This window comes from Manis pentadactyla, chromosome 14 (genome assembly GCF_030020395.1).
Source record: "Manis pentadactyla isolate mManPen7 chromosome 14, mManPen7.hap1, whole genome shotgun sequence".
NCBI classification, from domain to species: Eukaryota; Metazoa; Chordata; class Mammalia; order Pholidota; family Manidae; genus Manis; species Manis pentadactyla.
In genome coordinates this window covers 25436850-25459469 of record NC_080032.1, presented here as the reverse complement: position 1 = coordinate 25459469, position 22620 = coordinate 25436850, and the positions used below count along the sequence as shown (strand labels likewise).

The following is a 22620-nucleotide window of genomic DNA, read 5'->3' as shown; positions in this document are numbered from 1 at the left end:
GGGGCCAGGTCACCTGTCTGGGCGACGGCCAGACCACCGGAGTACACCCTCCCGAGAGGCCCGCCGTCCTTGACCCTCGACAAACGCCTACGTCCGGGCCGCCGCAGCCCAGGACCCCCGGCAGACTCACGAGGGGGGGTGGGGGGGTCCGAGCAGCGCCACGGCCGCGGGGCACCAGTGAGGTCCGACCTTCTGGGCGGGTGCGGGCCCTTTAAGGCGGCGGGCGGGGCGAGCGCGTCCGACAACATTAGCATACATTAGCATGCTGCCCGTTGCCGGGAGGAGGCGCGCCCGGCTCTGTCAGACGCGGAGCAGGGTGAAGGCGAGCGGGCGCTCGGCGTGCGGCGCGGGGAAGCGGGGACCTAGGGTGCGGAGGAGCGGGCTCCCAGGGCACGGGGACCTCCACGGCCGCCCCGGCGGCCCTGTGAGCGGGATGGGGCTCCGAGCCGCCCGGGGGCCCGGCCCGCCGCCCGCCCTGCCGGGGCTCCCGCCGCTGCTGCTGCTCGCGCTGGCGGCCCGCGGGGTCTGCACCGCGCCCGCGCTCCGCGCGGAGGACCTCAGCCTGGGAGTGGTGAGTGCGCGGCCGGGCACGCGGGTCCCGCGACCGGGAGGGCCCCATCAGTGCGCCCCGGCGCCTGCGGGAACCGGGGCGCCCTGGACCCACTTCCTAGGCAGAAAGCTGAGGCTGGGGCGCAGGCTAAGCGACTGACGCACGCGCACCCAGGACTGGAAAGAGGCTCCGGGTCCCAGCCCGGCTCCGTGCGGTCGGAGCGCGCCGCAACCTCAGGAGCCCGCGAACGTGGGGGTCGCCTGGCCGGAACCCTTGTGCCTGGAGCGACCCCGAAGGAGCGCCCCAAGGCGGGTGGGACAGCGGTCTAGAGCATTGCGCCCGCGTGCGTTCCCAGTGGGAGGGGCAGGGGGAGGGGCGCGCGCCCACAACCGAAGAAAGGTTGGGGCTGCGGAGTGTGGGCGCCCCGGAAAGTCGGTGGTTATCCTTGCTCCGTTGAGGGTGTTGGGGAGCAAGGGAGCCGGCCCCAGCCCCCATTGGTTATGGATCTTGGCCTGGATCCCCGTTCCCCTTCCATCTCCGGGACGCCCAGCATGGCCTTGCCACCCCCTGTCCTGAGCTCGTGGGGTCCCCTTCCCATTCCCAGGCTCGCATGCGGCCCCAGCGCCCCTCTCCCCAAACACCAGCTGTCCCACTGGCTTTGGAACCGTGTTCGGAGGCAGCGACAGGAGCTTCCTCTCAAACCCCCCCCCCCCCCCAATTCAGCCCGCCAGGCTTGGAACCTCCTCTTCTGGATCTGGGATATTTGACTTGAGGCGTCTCACCGCATCCAGGCCCGAGAGGCCAGACGAGGACAGGTTTCCTCTGAGGCTCACCCTTGCAGCTACCTTCACTCCGCTCATATGTAGGGGTCCGAGCCAGGGACCTTCCTGATACCTGCCCACCTCCATTGGCAGCCTCCTGAAGGGGTGCTGGCAGGGCCCCTTTCTCAAAGCCATTGGCATTTGGGAAGGTCCAGGTGTATTTCAGGCAGAGGCATTTGGGTGGGGACACTTGGGTGGCAAACACAGCCTGGTGGTTGGCGGGACTTGGCTCAGCCACCCCCACCCAGCTGCCCCAGCCCCCAAAGCCATCTGGGAGAGTGCTGCCATGGTCCCTGCTGTGGCATCCAGACACCTGAGAGACCCCACAGCTAGCTTCCTCCCAGCCAAACTGCTTCTGCAGTTGGAGTACCTTTATCCACCTCCTCTGGGGCCTTTTGTAGCTGGGAGCTGCCTGGATTCACTCCTGGGGGCATTGCCTCTCCAGGTCTGGGCCAAGTGACAGTAGAATCCAGGCCCCAGCATTGTCAGGGAATGGAGGTCTTGGCCCAGCGAAGCTCACCTATCAGAGCCAGGGCAATTCTAAAGTTCCATCCTGCCCACCCAGAGTGGGTCAGGTACGGTCCTCCAGCTCCAGCCTGAGCTCCTCTCCCTGCTTCTGTGGGTCCCCGGCAAGAGGGGATCACCAGCCCACACCCTATGGGATGCAGTGGGCAGGGGATGTGGCTTCCCAGCCTGGAGCCCAGAGACAGAAGAGCCCTGGCTCCTGCCCAGTGGGTATCCACACACCCTGCAAGAGGCTGCCCCTGACTTCAGAGTTCCCCACTCAAGAAAGGCCAGGACCGTTCTGCCTAGTGTGGCAGAAGCCTGCTGCTGGCTGTCCTCATTTTGTGGGTGGACAGCGGTCTCTGGTGGCCCTCGAGGGAATGACACCCCAGAACATCAGACCCATGGAGGGCTTGGAGACAGGCAGGAATTTGTGGGGAAGAGGTATACTCTCTTCTTTTCCCCTCTACTGCCGCCCTCAGGGTCCGCTGACTCTGGATATTCAGGTCTGAGGCTGCCAGTGAGGAGAAGGGCCCCTTTGTAAGTGTGACCCAGCCTCTGCCAGACAGAGTTCAGCCCAGCGGGTCTTGAGCACTGGCTGGTCCCCAGGAGGGGCTCATCCAGCCCACCCCAAGCATTAGCACTAGAACAAAGCACCGGATTGAGGCCCGCTGCGCCTAGTTAATGGGGGGCTTTCAAGCAGCAGTGGAGTGGGACAAAAGAGCTCGCGCTGGGCCCTCCTGGGGCTGTCGCAAGCCGCAAGTCCTTCTGGGCCTGGATTTTCATCTGAGTAGGTAGTACACACAGCAAAGTATTCAGTCCAGACAGGAGGATCCAGGAGGAAACTTCATCTCCTCATTCTCCTCTCATTTCTGGAGGTTGACTGGGCACAGAAAAAGGACACAAAAATCCCAGTCCCTTATTTTTACAGATGACAGCTGCCGCTCACCATTCCATCCTCACTTCACAATGTCCCAGGGAATATTCTGCAGTTCTTCCTCACATCCTTTAGCCAGGCCCCAGGCGTGGGTGTGAAGGCTGGTCCTCGGGTTTTGCCTTAACCAGGAAGTTGGCAGAACTGCCTGGCTCCTGCACCCTGAGTACAGAGAGGCCCAGGCATAGGTGTGAACCAGCGTGCTGCAGGTTCCACCCAGCCCCTAAGTTTCTCCTCCTAACACCAAAGTGTGCGTCCTCCACACCTCATAGCTGCAGGTAGAGCTCCTCATCTTTGTCACCCAGACCGGTGACCAGTTTGTGGTTGAGGTGTGTGAGGGTGGCCAGGGCCAAGCAGGGCCCTTAGTGGCCCATTAGGCCCCAAGGGGCTGGCCTAGGTGGGGGCCATGTGGTGGTGGGTGGAAGCTATGACCTGGCTCAGCACACTCAGGCACTCATGTCTCCCTCTGTGGAGCACAGGGGCCCAGGGCAAGGGTGACAGTCACCCTGGTCTCAGCCAGTGGCCTCAGCCTGATTCTCAGCACCAGCACCCAAGCAAGCCCATGGGCCTGCATGCACTCAGGACCCATGTCAGAGAATGACTTGGGGACAGGATTACCCCCACACCCTGCAGCTGCAGCCCAACAGACTCACCACACACCCTCAGCCCAGATGAGCCAACCAGTTCACAGGTGCCCAGCATCCCTCTGCACTGAGGACTTCTCCCGCCATATCCATGGGAGCTTTGAATTTAAATGTGAAGGTCCCAAGACCCATCTGGCAGCAACCCAATCCCCTCCCACCCCCCATGGAGGCTCTGGTCCACAGTGAGTTCAGGCCTGGACCTGCTTTGGGAGTCCACCGGTGCTCTCATTGTATAGGAGCCAGGGTATGGGCAGGACCTGGCCAGTGCCTGTGGTCCAGGAGGCCTGCTGGCTCAAGAAACATTTTTCTTCCATGCGTGCTTGACCCTGAAGGGGCTCTGGAACCAGATCTTGGGTGTGGATCCCACTGTGCTCAGCAGCCTGTGACCTGAGTAGGCACTGGGCCTGTCCTCTCAGTGGTTGGAACATTAACTGGGTAATGCCTCTGAATTGGTAGCAACAGCGTCCAATTCACATTGCCAGAAGGCTGGAGAGGGTTTGGGGGTTTGGCAGTGTGTTCTCTGATGCAGTGCCTCCCAAGGGTGCTTTTGAGTGACTGATTTTTGCATCCCCATTCATGGCGATCTGAGTATCCGGTGAGATGTTCAGCTGCAGGGTCTGTGTGGCGTAGAGGGTGATGCACCTGTCTCACACTGGCTGAGGCCGCCATCAGCTCTCAGGAGGGGTGAGGAAGCACAGAGCGCTGCTTCCCCTCACACATGGACCCCTACCTGCCCACTCTGCATCCTTCCCTCCTATCCAGCCCCACCAGCTCCTGCTCCACGGCTTTCACACCTGCATACCCTCCACCATGAATGCTAGTGGTCTTGTCACCTGACCAGCTCCTTCTTACTTTTCAGGTCCCAGCCCAGTGTCACTCCCCACTAGGAATGTCTTCCCAATTAGCCCCTGCCCCACTTATCATAGCACAGGAGTTACAGGACAGGGTCTGAGATATGACAGCCCAGTGTCCAGTCCAGGCTCGGCCCATCCTGGTTGTGTGACCGTGGGTATGTGTCCTGACCTCTCTGTGCTTGTTTCCCCACCTGTAAAATGGGGACAGCAGTGCCCACCTCCTAAGATTGATTCAGCAGTTATTTATTGATAACTGAATCGACCACCACAGGCAACGCAGTCCTGTCCTCCACACTACCCCTGAGGGGTGTGTGAGCAGGTTGGTGAATGCAAAGCCCCAGTAACCACCAGCTGTTGCCATCGCTCAGCGATCACCGTCGTCAGTGTCCTCCCTGATCACCGCCCTGCGGGCTGCTCCTGCGTTCACTTGCTTGTGGTTGGTATTCCACCCGAGACTCTCCACTCCCAGTCGGACTCCCTGATGGACAAGCAGGTATCTTCCCAGGTCTTCCCTATCCCTAAGTACCTGGCACAGAGAGCCCTCAGTAAGGCTGTGGGGGGAATCTGGGAGTGTCCCCCTGGGGAAGATGCCAGGGCAGGGGACCACCTGTGTCAGCAACCCCAAGTCAGTCCCCAGAGGAAAATGGGTGTGGGCTGCCTTGAGGCCACTAGCTTGCTTCCTCTGGGGCTTTGAGAGACGGGGTGGCAAGGGCTGGATTGGCTGTAAGAGGTGGCAGCGGTCCCCCATCTCACAGGCAGAAGGGCAGAGGTTAGCCACCAGCTGGGGTTTGCTGTAGTGCCGTTGTCACCTGGAGCCTGGTGTTGCCTAAAGCCACTGCCTGCCAGCTTCCATCTCGCCTTGGGCTGTGGCTGGGGGAGAGAGTCTGTGCTGCCCTCCGGCCCCCTGTCACCTCTGAACCTGGGTGTTCTCACCTGCGCAGTGGGTCTGATGCTGGGGACACCTGCCCTCTGTCCCCCCTGGGAGTTTGGAGGGTCCACTCGGAGATGAACCCATGCAGGGCCCACAGCTCAGCCGCTGACCCAGCCCAGGCCCCGGGGGCCACAGATGCGCCCCCACCTGGCACCAGGGCACAGCCAACTCAGGGTCATGAGTCCTGCTCCCCCTCAGGCGTGTGGGGCTCCTTCGTGCCTCGTTTTCCCCACCTGCAAATGGCAACAGTGAGCGAGCCCAGCGCCCAGCCGCCCGGAGCCAGCCCCGGGGCTGCAGGGACCAAGGGCATCGGGACAAGCGGGTTGTCGGGGAGGGGCGGGGGCTGCATGGAAAGCTTGGTAGGGGGAGGGGATGACAGCGACCGCGTCCTGCCGGCGCCTGGGCCAGCACCGCCTCTCGGCCGCCTCCTGTGTCAACGGCTCAGCTCTGGAGCCCTTGGAGGAAGAAGGGCGCGGGGACCTCTGGGCCGGCGCCCCCTCTCGCCCCTTCCCCGCCCGCGGCCTTCTGGAAGGTTCACCACCGCAGCGCCGCCCGCGCAGCCTCGTTGCCCTGGAGACGCGGTCGCCATGGCGACGGTGGGCGGGGTCAGGGGCGGGGCTCTGGGCCCCGGGCTCCCTGCAGGGACCTTGGCGCCCCCTGGCGAGCCCGCCCACCCCGCCAAGATGCATCAACTGCGGGAAGAAAGGAAACCCTGCCCTCTGGGAATTTGCGTGCCTCCTCGGGAGACTGGGATGAGCTGGCCAGGCGGCAGCGGGTCGACCTCAGACGCCGTACTCGGGCGCCGCTAGCCGACGGGGCTGCTGCCTTCCCAACAGGGAGGGAGCTTCCTGTCCGGACGGCTTCCGTCTCCAGGGCCTGGCCGGGGCGGGAGGGTGGGACCACGGGCTCGTCAGGCACCCCTCCATAGGTGCGGGTACCCGAAGGCCGCCAGCCTTGCCTCAAACCCGCCAGGGACCTGACCTTTTGCCAAACACCTTATGATTTCCCCTAGCGAGCTAGGAAGTTGTTCCTTGTTCCCACTCCGGCCCTCCAAGAGTGAGCCAGAGGACCACCGCAGCCCTAGGGGCTTAGGGGAGAGGTGGACCGGCTAGAGTAGAGTTTTTGTGACGCCAGCGTCATGGGGCTCTGCCCCTGGGAGGGAGCAGGTGCGATGGCTGAGATTGAAAGTGCAGGCCCCCACCCCAAGTCGGCTGGTAGGTGGGAGGTGCCCCACACCTGCTGCCAGCCACTCCCGTTCGGTCCAATTCTTGCAGTCTTACACCCTGGCAAGGGCTGCAAACCTCAGTGCTCTCAAGGCCCGGGCAGGTTAGCAGTGGCCGCTGACTGAGGGGGAAGCAGTGCCTGTCCCGGGGTGGCACCTGCACTCAGCTGCTCCTTGTTCTGTAAATTGACTTGGAGGCTGGCCACTGAGACCTGCAACTAAATCTCCTGCTTTTCAGCGTTGGCAAACACCTCAAAACCATCTGAAGCCCAGAAATGTCTGTGGCCTCCTGGCCACGTGGCCAGGCTTCCCAGGGACTACAGAGAGCAGCTCCTCCATGAACCCCACAGTCCCTGTGAGGATTGGGAACAAGGGGCTCGGTGCAGACCCCAGCCAAGACACCCAGGCCGTGGGTGTCTCTCCTGAAGTAGGTTCCTGGATAGACCCTCCCCTGGAGGTCAGGGGCATCCTCCAGCATCACACATGTCTGAGGAAGCCCCAGAGGACTTCATGAAGAGGCAGCCCCATAGGACTGGGCGGCCAGCTACTGTAGCTATGAGACACCCAGGCTCTGTAGCTCAGATCTTAGCAAAGGGATTAGAATGTGTGTGTGTTCTGACATTCAGAAAGAAAACTTCAGAATCAAAACTTTTGAAATATTTGTAAATGTTTTGAAAAAAGCACGTGTAGCCACAAATAGAGGACTAAATGCAGAATGCTCTCTTGGGCATTTCCAGCACCTGGGCAGTAACTAGCCACGGGACATGCTCAGTAAATCCTGTTGATGATTAACGTAGATGCATTTGAATGGGTTTGAAGTAATGTGAAGTGGGTATCCTCCCCAAAGAAGAGTGCTCAGGGACAGCAAAGATTTTAGCACCACAGATGGTGGTGCCCAGAGTTGAGGGAAACGGGGGCACCTGTGCAGGCCTATGTCCCACCTCTGCTGGACATAGGCCATCACTCCCAAGGCCCTGGAGAGAAGCTTCCTGACTTAGAAGCCCTCTAATCAGGAGTGCTCACTTGGAAGCAGCCCTTGGTTGCTGTTCATTGTGGAGCAAGTCACTTCCAACTGCCAATCCTGCCTGACAGCCTGAGAGGCCTCCAGACCTGATGGGGGTCTCCTGAGCCCCCCAGTTGTGCACACACTTGGGGGACCCCTGTCAGGACTAGAGGAAGGGATAAAGGAACAGGAAAGACTTGGTGTTTCCTGCAAAAGGAGGAATCTAGCTGGATCTCTGCAGGTGTATGCCAATTATATACAAATCACTGAGGCAGCCCCTCCTGCCCAGTTGAGGTCCCTGGGAATTCCAGGAGGGTGGACCCCTCCCACTGAGCACCAACCTTCTGTGGGGGCAGATCCCCTGGGCAGGAGTCTACAGTGAAACACAAGCCTCTGGGGTCTGCAGGCGATGTGAACAAATCAAGAGACTTTGAAGCATGCCAAAGAAAAGAGATAGGCCTGCTAGATGATACCTCTTCTTGAATCCAGGTCCAGGAGGGATGAGGCTCAGGGAATCCCAGAAACTCTGCCTTCCACCCATCTGTGGATCCTTCCTGGGCTGGCTGGTGAACCTGCCCCTGTGCCCGCAGGGAGGAGACTCTCTGTGGGATTGCCACAGCCCAGGAAATGGGCATGAGCCCCCTTTGGCAGTTGAAGAAACTGAAACCTGTGTGGGCAGCCCCTGTGATGGCATTATCCACCCCCAATCCAGGAGAGGAAACAGCCCAGAGAGGTTGAGTGACTGGCCTCAATTGCACAGCAAGGAGGTGACTCAGTAGGATTTGAACCTGGGCAGCCTGGCCCCAGAGTTTGGGCTCTTAACCACCATGAATGTGCAGCTCATGACCAGATTCCTAAAATGGGAGTCAACCCCTTGCCCTTCTCAGTGTGGATTTCAGACCCTGGGTCCTAAACTGTTCCTTACAGGTCAGCTCAGGGCCTGAATTTGGCACTCATGACATTTAATAACCTTTTTTAAAATTTCACTTTCTGAGACATCCCATGAGCATTTTATTTAGCAGGCTGCCATGAGCAGTTGTATAGGTTGTACACTGCTCAAGCTCACCTAGGTTTATTAAGATACTTTTCTGGCAGCCACGTGGGAAGTAACTTAAGGAAGGGGTGAGAGATGCCTTGTGGGGTATTGGAGGGCTGAGGCTGCAGGTGTTGATCAGGGCTGGGAGAGGCCTACCCTTCACAGCAGTGGTGGGCCCAGGATAAGTGGCTCTTCTGGTACAGCCACCCCTCATTCTGCTCTCCACCCACAGGACTGGCTGAGCAGGTTTGGCTACTTGCCCCCAGCAGACCCTGAAACAGGTCAGCTGCAGACACAAGAAGAGCTGTCCAAGGCCATTGCCACCATGCAGCGGTTCGGAGGCCTGGAAGCCACTGGCATCCTGGGTCAGTCCTCTAGGGGTGACAGGAGACAGGTGCACCCTGAGCCCCACCTCACAAAGCCTGGCTTCTCTTTGGGCCCTATGTCTCCTCCAGCCAGTCCAAGAGGGTGGGGGTTACAGAGGGGCCTGTTGTCTCTAGGGAAGGATGGAAGTTCCTGCCTCATGGGCTCCCCTCCATCATCCCCTTGCCACCCCCAGTATGGGCACAACAGTGGTTGGCTGTATGCCAGCCATACCCCTACACACAGCAGGGTCTCAAACTGTGCCAACAGGGCCAGGTGAGCCAGCTGTGGGAGCAGGGTCTGACCAGCCATGGCCCAGATTGAGTCTTGCCTTTCGAGAGTGCCAGCCCTGTGCTGCCAAAACTCCTAACTTCCCAATAGAAGCCAGAATTCTGGGGTATTTATGTGAGTGCCCCACTTTCTACATGTTGGAAGTAATTCCCAGTTTGGTATAGATCCTCTGCAGGCTTGCTGGCCGCAACAGGGCTGTCCTCAGGCCTCTGAAGGGGCAGACACGTGAGTGTCATGCACAGCTGGTCAGACGCATGTCATGTGAGATGCAGGAAGCGATGGCTTCGGGGCCAAGCCCTTTCGGGCGGGCCTAAGTCAGTGAATGTGTTGAATGACCCCGTCGTGGTCATGGACATGCCCCGGCAGTGAGGCCTGAGCCTTATCCAGCCAGACCCAGCGTGAGAACCAGGGGGTGAGGCGTGAGCTCAGTGCCATCTCTCAGGGAGCTGCTGGGAAGTCCAGGTTGGGGTGGGTGTGAGCTGGCCTGGCTCCTGACCTATGCCCATCCACAGATGAGGCCACCTTGGAGCTGATGAAGACGCCACGCTGCTCCCTCCCTGACCTTTCGCCTGCAGTCCGGGCTAGGAGGAGACGTCAGGCCCCCACCCCCACCAAGTGGAACAAGAGGAACCTGTCATGGAGGTGGGCAGGCGGGCTCCACACGGCACAGCCTTCCCTGGGGTCTTAGTGTCCAGGCGGCTGGAACAAATACTCACAAACTGGAAGCTTAAGGTGGCAGGAATTGATCCTCAGTCGTGGAGACCAGGGTCCAGATCCCCGTGTCTCAGGGCTGGTTCCTTCTGAGGCTCTGAGGGACACCCCAGCTGGCCTTCCCTAGTGGCCCCATGGCTCCGACCCAGCTTCAGTCCTCACAAGGCCTGCTCCTTTCCTGCCTGGGTGTCCTCTTCTGCCTCTGATAAGCACGCTGTCACTGGATTTGGATAAGCCTAAATCCTGAGCCAGGGTGAGCTCACCTCAGTCCTTACCTTAATTACATCTGCAAACACTGTTTCCAAATAAGGTCGTCAGTGCTGGGCCCCAGGGAAGGACATTCCAGGGCACACACTGCAGCCTGGGGTGGAGGCTCTTGGCCTGACCCTGGTGACCCTGCCACTCTGACCCTGCCCACCTTAGGGTCCGCACATTCCCAAGGGACTCACCCCTGGGCCGCGACACAGTGCGTGCCCTCATGCACTACGCACTCAAAGTCTGGAGTGACATCACCCCCCTCAACTTCCACGAGGTGGCGGGCAGCACCGCTGACATCCAGATCGACTTCTCCAAGGCCGACCATAATGACCCCTACCCGTTCGACGGCCCCGGCGGCACAGTGGCCCATGCCTTCTTCCCAGGCGACCACCGCATCGCAGGTGACACCCACTTCGACGATGATGAGTCTTGGACCTTCCGCTCCTCAGGTGCGTCTCTCGGGGTCGATGCTAACCTGGTGCCACCTGGGGCCCTGACAGACCCCATGACACTCTGGGGACCACAGTGAAGAAACCTCCATGGCTGACATGAATCCAAACCCCAGCACCAAGGGCCATGCATATCTGTCTAGCTCACGAGAACAGCAGGGTAGCTCTAGTTTAGGCCCACCTCCCCAGGCCTTCTCCGGTGGTGCCCCCGCCTGGCTGATTCTGGCAGGGCTCAAAAGCCTGGGATGACAGGATGGCACGGTTCTGTGCATCTGACTGGCTGAGCCGGGTTTGTCCTCATCCTGGTGTCAGCTTCCAGGAGGGAGTGGAACTTGCAAGTCCTGAGCACATCACATTTCTGCCAAGTCCCACTATCCTTAGAAGCTCCACGTTCCCCTTGGAGGGTGCTGGGCCTGGAAATGGGCTGGGCAGAAAGGTCCACTGTGGAGGCAGTCTGCACAGCCAGGGGAGCTTGTCCCAGCCATGAAACCAGTGGGAACCCTGGAGAACCAAGGGGTCTGTGTGATGATGGGAGCCCATTCCATGGGGCCTGGCAAATTATCCCACACCGTCAAGTGCAGGGACCCTACAACCCTATAACCTGGAGTCCAGATGACCGTCAGGTCCTAAGATATTGACTGTGTAGAAAAGTTTGCTGACCCCACTGTGACTGGCACATGTAGCTGGGGGAAGACCAAGAGACTGGGGCCTGAGGAGCCCCTGTACACCCCACAGGGCTTTGGTAGGGACCAAGCAAGCCCCAAGTGACTACACAGAACCCATCTGTCCAGGGCCAGTGCTCCTGCATGCCCAGGATGGCATACCCATCACATCCCACCCCGCAGGACCTGGCCCTTGTGCACAAGCTCATCCCATCCCTGCAGTCTGGCTGGGGCTGGTGGTCCATCCCTTGGCTCACTGCCCCACTGTGTTCCCAGATGCCCACAGCATGGACCTCTTTGCAGTGGCCATTCACGAGTTTGGCCATGCCATCGGGCTGAGCCACGTGGCAGCTGCAAGCTCCATCATGCAGCCCTACTACCAGGGCCCAGTGGGTGACCCGCTGCACTATGGGCTGCCCTATGAGGACAGGGTGCGCATCTGGCAATTGTATGGTGAGTTCCCCTCTCCCCCCAGCCAGGCATGGGGACAGAAATGCCAGCGACCCTAGAGCACAGCACCCCCAGGAGAAGAGCTTTCTCTGCTGTGTCCACTGCTGCACGCTCAGCACCTAGCCACCAGGTGGCAGCTCCTACCCATGTACCTCACTCAACACCCGATGTCTGGATTTTTATTCTTTCATTTACCATTTTGGCCAATTTGAAGTGTGCAGTTCAGTGGCATGTAGCACGTTCACAGGTTTGTGCAGCCCCTGCCTCTACTGAGTTCCATAGCTTCTCATTGCCTCCTCCTTCCCCACCACCTGGCAGCCACTGATCTTTCCATCCTCCTCTGGATTTGCCTGCTGGGACATTCTACATGCACTATGCGACCTCTGACACTGAGTGCACTGCTTCCAAGGTTCCTTTGCGTGCAGCCTGTGGGTGCTCATTCCTATGACGGCTGAGTGATTTTACCTATCCATTCACATGTGGACCAGCATCTGGGTTCTTTCCACCTTTTGACTGTTGTGAATAGTGCTGCTAAGTTGTTGTGTGAACACCTGTGTTCAGTTCTCTTGGGTCTGTATCCAGAAGTGGAACTGGAGAGGTGAGGGTGAACACTTACTAACTCACTGAGACCCCACTCACCGTGATACGCTGGCTGGAGTCCAGCCTGTCCTGCTCACCGCTGCAGCCTGGCACCACACTCCACTGCAGTGCCCAGCCACCCTGAGGGCTCCAGGAAGGGGGTGGGATTTGGAGGGAGGCAGGCATCTAGGCTCAGGGCAGCCTTCTTGTCTCTGCAGGCGTGCGGGAGTCCGTGTCCCCCACGGCACAGCCGGACACTCCAGAGCCCGGGGAGCCTCCCCTCCTGCCAGAGCCCACCAACAATCGATCCAACAGCCCGTAAGCCATGGGCCCTGCCTCCGCACTGCACCTGTCTGTTCTTGGCCACCACAACCCACAGTGGTGGCTCAGAGCCTGGGTTCCAGGCTCTTCTAAGGAAAGCTCAGCTCTATGGGCTTAAGCCACTGTGACGTTCTGTTTCTTAAACTCCTTCAGACAACAGAGGAGATACTGCCCAGCCCGGGAGCCCACAGAGGTGTTACATTGCAAATATTTCAAATGGGTGACTCCCTGCCACCCTCTGTCCCTGCCACCCTCTATCCCAGTAACTCCCTGCTGTGTAACAAGCACCCCTACCTGTTTCAAGAGCCAACAGATCCTGTGGGTCAGGAATTGGGACAGGGCATGGTGGGGGGCTGGTCTCAGCTCCACGGTTCACTGAGGGCAACTCGGAAGACTAGGGGCTGGAATCATCTCAACTCAGGTCTGTGCCTGGGCTGGGCTGACGCAATAACTGGCTCAGCAGGCTGGCCAGTGGGGCCCCCAGCTGGGCTGGCTCATGAGGCTGAATTCTGAGGCAGGTGTGCACGGGCGCTTCCTGGGAGCTGGTGTGGCTCTTCGGACTGAGCTCGGAAGTAACGTCAGCCGTCCTCTTTGGGACCCAGTATGTATGTCTGGTGTCTATGGACAGCGCCTAGCTGGCTGCTCGGCAGCACCGTGCACACTCCCCTGGCAGTGCCCAAGGGTGCTTGTCCAAATGCTCCCTGACTGCACGCCCAGAGCAGCCCATTGTGGCCAGCCTGAACAGGAAGAGGGACTTAATTCCCTTTCTCTCTTGACCCAACTGGCATGTCTCAGAGTCTATAGGTGATGGTGTAAGATCCGTTTAGGATGCCACTCCCAGGGTTTTGAAACACCCAGCTCCCCACAGTGGCTGGGGAGTAGGGGGTACCCCTCCACCGCCCTCTGCTCTCTCTGCCCCCTCCCACCTGGCTCTCCCTCCCCCCAGGCCCAGGAAGGATGTGCCTCACAGGTGCAGCTCTCACTTTGATGCGGTGGCCCAGATCCGTGGGGAGGCCTTCTTCTTCAAAGGTAAACCCCCAGCGGCTGGTGGATGGGAGGCTGGGTTGCTCTGGGCCCCAGGTCTACCACCTGCAGCCCCACCCACCTTCCGTCCCCCAAGGCAGGTATTTCTGGCGGCTGACCCGGGACCGGCACCTGGTGTCACTGCAGCCAGCACAGATACACCGCTTCTGGCGGGGCCTTCCCCTGCATTTGGACAGCGTCGACGCTGTGTATGAGCGCAGCAGTGACCACAGGATCATCTTCTTCAAAGGTGGGTAGGTGGGGTGGGCCCCAGGGCCCCACCCCCACCCCATGCTCTGCTGGGCATCACTGATGGAGCTTCAGCCTGTGCTTCCTGGGACACCCCCAGTTTGAGGCTCACAGGAGGCCATCCCCATGGTCTGCTCCAGGGCAGGAGCAGCTTGTCCGTATGTGCACTCCACCCGTCATATTTATTGAGCACCTACCATGTGCCTGTACTGTGTGTGAATAGGAAAACCTCTGGCCCCAATGGGAGGCAGATGATTAGCACCAACATAGACTTGAAGGAACAGGGTTCCAGGCAGGGAAACTGCCCATGCAAAGACCCTGGGGCAGGAACAGTCCTGCTGAGTGCAAAGAACACCAGAGAGGACACCAGCTGGAGCTGAGCGAGGGGCCACAGAAGGAGCTAGGTTTGTTCTAAGTGTGGCTGGAAACCATGTCCAGGATGACAGGTCCACGGGGCGGGGGTGTCATTGCACCTAAGGCATGCACAGGTGAATCCTGGGGCTCCAGTAGCAAAGTACAAGAGGGGGTCTAAAACATCAGGAATCTGTCCTCTTGCAGCCTGGGGCCAGAATGCTGAGGTCAAGGTGTCTTGGGGCTGTTTCCTTCTGAGGGACACCATGTTTCAGGCCCCCTTCCACTGCCAGTGCTGCCTGGCCTCCTGGGCTCCTGGACTGGCAGATGTGCCCCTCCCATCTCTGCCTCCATCTTTGTGTGGCTTCTCTCTGGACGTGTCCCTCAGTAGGCTGGGCGTCCTCATCTTATAAGGACCCAGTCAGTGGGTTTAGGGCCCACTGTAATCCAGGACAACCTCATCTTAACTAAGTACATCTCTAGAGACCTTGTTTCTAAGTGAGCCAATTCTGAGGTGCCAGGTGGATGTGAATTTTGAAGAACACTATTCATTCCAGCAGCTACCTCCACCAAAATGGGAGCGGCCCCCTTTCTGTGAGGAGGTGAAGGGTATTCTGCATGTTTACTGTGCTCATTCCCATCATCTGCCCAGCCCCGGCCCCCCATGCCCGTCGGTGTTGACCACTCACCCTGCGTGGCTCTGATTCTTCCGGAGGCGCGGGCCTCAGGGTGAGGGGCGGTCCTGGAGCCCGGCCCAGTGAAGGGCCCTGTACAAGTGGCCACCATCATTGCCATATTTAGAAGAAAAAAAGGACAGCATCCATTCCAGCAGATTTTTTCATGTAATTTGTTATTTGCCCTCTGTTCTTTCCCCACTGGAGCACACCGCCTTTCAGAGAGAATGTTCAAGAAAGCAACAACAGGGGCCTCCCCACTTTTCCTGTGGTGCACACCGCCCTGCCCCTCGTCTTGTTTCACAGATATAGTGGAGATGGCTTCATGTCACTACAGAAAGACCCTCCTCATTTGAAAAAAAAAAGGTGGGGGGAAGTTCTAGCCTGCAGGGAAATCACACAAACAGTGCATGAGCACCCCTATGGCCATCATCTGCATTCACGCTTGCGAACGTTTTGCTATTGGCCTCACTGCTCCTGTGGATGCTTCCATGCCTGGTTCTTCTGAAGCAGTTTGGAGGGGGCTGCAGACATCAGGACTGTCCATGCAGCATCGGCTCCCACCTGGGCACAATGGCAACAGGCGGACCAGGCACCTCACCGGGTCACCCCGGGGCCCCTCTGGCCACTTCAGTCTGTGCATTTGCAGGGACATCAGGGGTGTGTCCAAGCTGTTCGAGGCAGCTCTCTGGGCACATTCACTGTGCTCACAGGAGCAGATGTGTGCGCCAGGTCCTCCATTACAAGGCCACCACGTGCCGGCATTGTGAGCAGGCATGGCGCCTCCTGTCCTTCCTTCTGTGGGTGTGTTTTCCCAGGTCCCTCCTGGTGGGGCAGGGGGGTGGGCGCTGCAGGTGTGTGGCTGTTTCTCTCAGCCCCCTCGGGCAGTTAGGCTGCTTCTGTCCCTGGCAAAGGAATTTTTTTTATTGATTTTATTTTTAATTGTTAAAAAATAAAGGGCATAAAATTTGCCATCTAGCCACTTTAAGTGCACATTGTTGGGGCATTAGCACATTCATGCTGTAGTGGAGCCTCCCCACGTCCGATTCCAGGATTTTCTCAAACTGAATTCCATCCCTGTGAATCCCCCAGCCCCTGGCCCCCACCGTCCTGCTCCATCAATGAGTTTGATGACCTAGGGACCTCATGTAGGTAGTCATACAGGGTCTGCCCTTTGGGGACTGGCTGATTTCACTGAGCCCCATGCCCTCCCAGTCCACCCACATAGCAGCTCTCGGGATTTCCTCCTTTTACGGCTGAATAATTTCCCACTGACTGCATGGACACATTTGTTTATCCACTCATGGGTCAGTGAACTCTTGGGTGGCTCCCACCTCATGGCTGTTGTGAATCCTGCTGCTGAGAACACAAGTGTGCAAAAATCTTGAGTCCCTGCTTTCAGTTCTTTGGGTGTAGACCCAGGAGGGACATTGCTGGACCATATGGGGATGCCTCGCTTAGTTTTTTTGAGGAGCCGCCGCACTGGTCTCCACAGCACCTGTACCATTTTGCATTCCCACCAGCCGCAGACAAGGGTCCTGTTTCCTACATCCTCGCCAGCACCTGCTGTTCTCTGCTCTTTGACAGTGGCCATCCTTATGGGTGTGAGGTGGTATCTCCTTGTGGTCTTGATTTGCATTTCCCCATGATTAGTGATTGAACATCTTTTTGTAGGTGTGTTGACATCTGAATATCTCCCTTTGTTGGAGAAACGTCTGTTCAAGCACTTTGCCTGGCAAAGGATTTTTAAGCGTTTTGCTTCTTTTCTTTTTTAAATAATAGGGTTGCTAAGGCTAGGCCAGCGGGGACATGAGGACACCCACCTGAAGTCACTGCTCACACTACCACCCTTTTTCCGCCACCTCAGAACAACAGTGGTGCTGAGCACAAAGGCAAGGAGACACCCAAAAAGCATCTTAGTCAAACCAGTTTTTGAAAGTTTACCACATGGATTTGAAGTTCTAGTGACAGCTAAGTGTTTTTGCTTCTGTATGGGATGACAAGGGTGCACATGCGTCTGGTTAGGCCAAGTCTGAGGACTTTCTTGTCTCTGCCTGCAGGGGCCCAGCCCCATCCCAAGGCTCTGGCCTATAAAGAAGGTGCCTCCTCAGAACTCAGGTCCTCAGCTGCCACCACTTGAGCCCACCCCATGCCAGGCACACAGTAGGTGCTCAGTAAATGCCCGTGAGGCCTCTGGGAGTGCAGTGCCTGGGCAGTTGCCTGGGGCGGTGGCCGGGGAGAAGCAGGGCTGGAGCCCCCAGCCCTCGGGGCAGCTGAGCCCTGGCCCATGCTCTTTCTCTTGCCCCCAGGAGACAGATACTGGGTATTTAAGGACACTAACGTAGAGGAAGGATACCCACGGCCCATCTCAGACTTCGGCCTCCCGCCGGGTGGTGTCGACGCTGCCTTCTCCTGGGCCCACAATGACAAGACTTATTTCTTTAAGGACCAGCTGTACTGGCGCTACGATGAGCACATGCGGCGCATGGACCCTGGCCACCCCGCCCCGAGCCCCCCATGGAGGGGCATCCCCAGCACACTCGATGATGCTATGCACTGGTCCGACGGTGAGCCGGGTGGAGGCCTCGTTCTACCCCCTAGAATGGGGTTGCGGTAGGGCTCTTGGGAGGATCACCAGCCAGTACGTGTGACTGCAAGGGTCCCCGCGCTGCCACACTTGCTCCCCTCCCTGGACCCCTGCGTCGCCCACTCCTCCAGCCCTACCAGCCTCAGGCTGTTGTTCCCACACACTCCAGGGCCTTTGCACCTGCCCTGCACCTTCTGGGAACACTGCCGAGACACCCACACAGCCCCTTCTCACCTGCCTCAGGCCCCCACCCAAAGGGCCTTGCAGCCCCGCCTACCCTGCAGGTATAGGAGCAGCTCCTTCTATTCCATCTTCAAAGCTGCATCCCCAACACCCAGGGTGGCCTGGCACATAGTAGGCCCTCAATAAATATGCAGTAGGTAAAGAAACTGAGAGATCATCTCCTCTACTCCCTGCTCCAGTAGCTCCCCACAAGCTCCCAGGACTCTGGGTGCCCACAGATGGGCCACCGGGGCCAAGGCAAAGACTGTGACCCTTGCCCAAGACTCTCTCTGCATTCCCGGCCAGCCCCATCCTCCTGCTGTGTCTCCCACATCGCACACGCTGCAGATGGCCCAAGCTCAGCCTGCATCCCCTCTTCTCCCCAGGGGCTGCCTACTTCTTCCGCGGCAAGGAGTACTGGAAGGTGCTGGACAGTGAGCTGGTGGCGGCGCCTGAGTACCCACAGTCCACGGCCCGGGACTGGCTGGTCTGCAAAGACCTGCAAGCAGACTCCGAGGCCACAGGCATGGACGGAGAGGCTGGGGCCCACCCCCAATCAGGACAGCATGACCAGAGCCGCTCAGAGGATGGCTATGAGGTCTGCTCCTGCACCTCCCTCGCTGCCCCTGCCCCAGGGACCTCTGACCCACTGCTGGCCACCACACTGCTGCTGCTGCTGCTGCTGAGCATGCTATGGACAGCGGCTCAGGCCCTGGTGCTCTGACAGCCGGCATGGCCTTTAAGAGGACAGACAGGTCTAAAGCCCGGGCCACGAAGGGCAAGGATGAGTTCCCCCACTCCTCCAGCACCCAAAACAAGAGTTCCTGGAGCACCACATGGCCACAGTGCCTTGGGGACCCAGCCCTGCAGACAAGGACTGGTTGCTGCCAGCCCCTGGGCAAAGGCCCCCTGGTCCAGTCTGTCTGGGCTGGGAAGAGGCCAGCAGAGGGCGCTGCTCCTTAGACGCGGTGGGCAGCGGCTGGCTGCTGGACACAAGGAGCAGACACCCGCCCTTTCTGCCACTGCCTGCTCAGCTGTGAGTCAGGGAGACTGTCAAGCCTTGGGTAGGGGGCAGGGAGCTGTCCCCTCAGCAAGCAAGTGACTGCACCACGCAGTACTTACCTGATGGGCCGAGGGGCAGGGCCAACTGGACCTCTTTCCAGCCAGCCGGCCAGTGCTGCCAACACTGTCGCTGTCCACACAGCCACCCCTGGTGCTTCTACTCTGTCCCAGTGGGCCTGCTGCTTGCCTAGCTCAGGGCAGCCCCCAACACACAGACCAGCCCCGAGCCGGGGCCACAGCCTGTTTCCCCTTGTGACAAGTTTCGGACAAACATGACCTTTCCCTGCTCCATGACTGCTCAGCCTGGGCTCCCTGACACCCACCAGGCCTGGGCCTTGGGATCTGGGGGCTTCCGGGAAGGCCTGCATGCTGGGAGTTTCCTCTCATGTCCGCCAGCCCTTTTCCTGTCTGTCCTCCTGGACTCTGCATGCCCCGGGGTTGTCACACCCATTTTATGGCTGGTGGCTGACCCAACATGGGAAGTGGGGCTCCTGCCCACAGAGAGGTCAGCTGGGTCAGGCCACATCCGCCCAGGGCTCCCGGGTGGGGCACCTTGCATGGGAGTGCTGCTCCCACGGGGACATGCCGGGACGTCAGAGCAGGACACTTCCCTTCCCTGGGGAGGCACTGGAGCCATCTGCCCCACACTGGTGCTGCCCGGCAGGAAGTACAGGCAGGCAGCTGGCCAACATCCCTCTGCTCTGGCTCTGAGTTCAGGATGGCGGCACCACCCTCCCACCCTGGAGGCAGAAAGTGGGTGCACTATACCCTTAATGGGAACATGCTTCTCCCTGAAGCCTATCTCCCTGCCTGCCCTCACAGGCAGGGACATTTCAGTGTTTCTCCTGGGGAGGGAGCACTCCTTGCCCATCTGTGGCAGCCACAGATGACCCTGGGGGGCCACCTGGGTCGAGACCCCGGGGCTGGGAAGGGGCCTTCTAAACACTTGGAGGAAAAGTAGGGTTGAGGTAGGGAGGGAAGTGGGGTGGTGAGCAACAGGACATAAGGTGGGGCTCGGCAGAGCCAGGTGCTCCGGCCTTCCCTAAATGGGATCAAGCAGAGTATTACCTGATGGGCCGAGGGGCAGGGCCGACTGGACCTCTTTCCAGCCAGCCGGCCAGTGCTGCCAACTCTGCAGCTATCCACACAGAAATACTCTGCTTGATCCCATTTATGTACATTTACATTTTAAAATATCGAAATAACCTCATATTTACAGAGAAGTTGCAGATAGAGTACACAACCCATTTTTACCTAAGTCATTTGGGAGCACATTGACCACCCACAGCCCTGGTGACAGCTGGCTGGCTACTCTAGCCCCCAAACTGTGATGGGAAAGCATGTGAACCATGGCCAGGGGGTCCATGAAGGCAACTCTGAGTGGGTTCAAGGTAACCAAGAGAGAAGATCCGAGGGGTGGGGACAGCAGGTGCAAACGTCCTGGGGTGGGATAGGCAAGGAGGACTTCAGGGAGCCAAGAGGGCAGGGCCAGCCACAGGGACTTGCATCCTACTGTAAGGCAGGAGCTGGCTGCATAAATTCTCTGTTTCTCAGAGATGGCATGGGCTCCATGGCTGCACGGCCCCACCCCACCAAGGCTGGGCAGCAGAGGCGGGACCAGAAACCCTGCCAGGCTCAGGGCCTGTCCAAGATGCCTGACTGCCTCTGCCTGGCAGGCAGGCTCCAGGCCAGACCCTGTGCTCACTGAGCCAAGCTGGGCCACATCCCACGACCGTCTGTCCGCCATCTGGTCCCTGAAGCTGGGAGGGTTCACTGCTTATCAGATCAGACTAGATGGGCTGGGACCCCTCTCCGGGGGAGCAGGCTGCCTCCCGCTCATCCAGCATGCCCCAGAGGCCCCTGTCCAGTTTGGGAAATAGCCCAGAGAGGGTCCCCAGGTCCACTCGGCACACCATAGGGCAGGGCCCACCCAGGTGGACCAGGTATGTGGGAACCAGGCTCTCTCACGGTGCAGGGGCAGGGAGCTTACTGTTGTGTTAAAGCCACTCACTTTTTTATGATCTCTTCCCTAATCTGCTCCTGTGAACAAGTAAACAGCAGGCACAGACATAGTGAATCTCTCGGTGTTCACATGGAACAAATTAGCAGTAATAGCAACTCCCACTAGGGGTCTGGGCATCTGAACAAACCCACAGAAATACTCTGCTTGATCCCATTTATGTACATTTACATTTTAAAATATTGAAATAACCTCATATTTACAGAGAAGTTGCAGATAGAGTACACAACCCGTTTTTACCTAAGTCATTTGGGAGCACATTGACCACCCCCAGGCACTATTCTGTGTATTTTCCTGTAAACTCTTACTTTCTCTCAAGGTCAAATCAGAATAAGGAGACACAGCAGCCTGTGCTGGGGCTCTGCACTAGTCCTGACAGCACTCTTCCTCAAGGGGACCCGACCCAGCCCCTGGTCTTCCCAGACCTCCACAACCTTGGGGCTCATGAAGGTTGCAGGCTGGCTGTGCTGTAGGCTACCGCTCAGTATTGGGGCCTGAAGTGTCCCCCCAGTTACATTCCAGTTGTGTATCTTCAGCAGGAATGTCACAGGATGATGCTGTACAAGAATCTTTCAATTTTAGGTAAGTCACCAATGAAACACCTGGTGATTTCATGTAAAATTCTGGATTTTCAAAGTCTCTGTTTTCATCCCTGGTTGTGCTAGCTCCACTTGGGAGAAGCTGTGCCCTGCACCGTGCCCCCTGGAGGCCTGCAGCCATGGTAACAGACCCAGGGACACCCCTGAGAAGGAGGTCAGAGGACTCACTTGGGCCACGCCCTCCAGGGCAGGGAACCCAGGCAGTGTCAACTGTAGGTGCCACACAGCTGGACCCAGGTGCTGGCTGACCTCAGTGTGACTCGGCCTTGTGAGCAAACTTGCATCCCCGTGTGCGTGGGTGTTGTATTTACAAAACATCTACACAGGTAACCTCAAGGGCCAGAACATTCTGCTCTAGCTTCCATATTGCAGGTGGGGAAACTGAGGCACTGGTCTCCTCTCAGGCTGCCATAATGAAGTACTACAGATGAGGTGAAAAAACACTTCTCCCTTCTCCAGGTCCTGGAGGCTGGGAGTCCAACATCAAGGTGACATGGGTCTGGTTGCTGGCGGGAGCTGCATCCCAGCTACAAAGGCCACCCTTTGCTGTGTGTTCCCAAGGCAGAGAGCAGCTCTGGTCTCTCACTGGGGCACTTGTCCCATCAGGGGACCCACCCTCTTGAGCTCACCTAAATTTAGCCACCTCCCAAAAGCCCCACCTCCAGGTGCCATCTCACTGGGAGCAGGGCATCCCCCCACAAACTGGGGACCCAAATCCTGCCATTGTGTTAGAGAAGGGTGGGCCATGGCACAAAGGCACCATCACAGGACCGGGCCAGACTCAGATCCCAGCCACACCTCACCCCTCCCGACACCTTTCCTGGGGGGGCTCTGGGGGCCCCCATCACCCCAAAGAATTATCACGGGAATATGGTTTACCAATACAGTCCTGTTGGAATCTGCCAGAATGAAGGAGTGTGGCCTCAGACCAGGCATTTGGCGGGTCAGGGAGCCGGGAGTAGGACCACGTGCTCAGACTCCAAAGGCCGGCTCACGCTGGGGTGGCTTCGCTGTGCCCAGGGGATGTGATGATGGGGTGGCAGCTGCTGGACCCACCCCACTGGGATGCCAGGGAGCAAGTGTTCCTCCAGGGCCCCAGGGATAGGGCTAGAACCCACACTCATGGCTGGAGCCAGGGCCTGGGCTGGGCCAGTGTCTGCCGGCTCCCAGGGCATCTGGCCTGCTCGTGCCTGTGAACCTCCATCCCCAGTTGGGAATCGGGCCCCTGCTGGCTCTGCACCCAACCATCC

At 58.8% G+C, this 22620-nt stretch overlaps 1 protein-coding gene across 2 annotated transcripts; it reads left to right on the top strand.

The window, feature by feature from the left end:
• The first annotated feature begins 273 nt into the window (after positions 1 to 273).
• On the top strand, positions 274 to 21407 carry MMP17 (matrix metallopeptidase 17). 2 transcript variants are annotated; one of them, XM_036921853.2, is made up of 10 exons: positions 274 to 571; positions 8732 to 8864; positions 9666 to 9795; positions 10288 to 10571; positions 11510 to 11686; positions 12481 to 12580; positions 13530 to 13612; positions 13704 to 13856; positions 17190 to 17447; positions 18076 to 21407. In XM_036921853.2, the coding sequence occupies exons 1-10, from the start codon at positions 434 to 436 to the stop codon at positions 18411 to 18413; spliced, it is 1794 nt and encodes a 597-aa protein (XP_036777748.2). In that variant the 5' UTR covers positions 274 to 433; the 3' UTR covers positions 18414 to 21407. The 2 variants fall into 2 exon arrangements, with proteins under 2 accessions (XP_036777748.2, XP_036777749.2); XM_036921854.2 differs by lacking the exon at positions 8732 to 8864 and having other exon boundaries at positions 463 to 571.
• The last annotated feature ends 1213 nt before the right edge of the window (positions 21408 to 22620 follow it).

Coding starts and splice junctions, on each gene's coding strand:
- MMP17 (XM_036921853.2), top strand. CDS start 434: ATGGGGCTCCGAGCCGCCCGGGGGCCCGGCCCGCCGCCCGCCCTGCCG. Junction 572..8,731: donor AGGACCTCAGCCTGGGAGTG/GTGAGTGCGCGG, acceptor CTCCACCCACAG/GACTGGCTGAGCAGGTTTGG. Junction 13,857..17,189: donor CAGGATCATCTTCTTCAAAG/GTGGGTAGGTGG, acceptor TCTTGCCCCCAG/GAGACAGATACTGGGTATTT.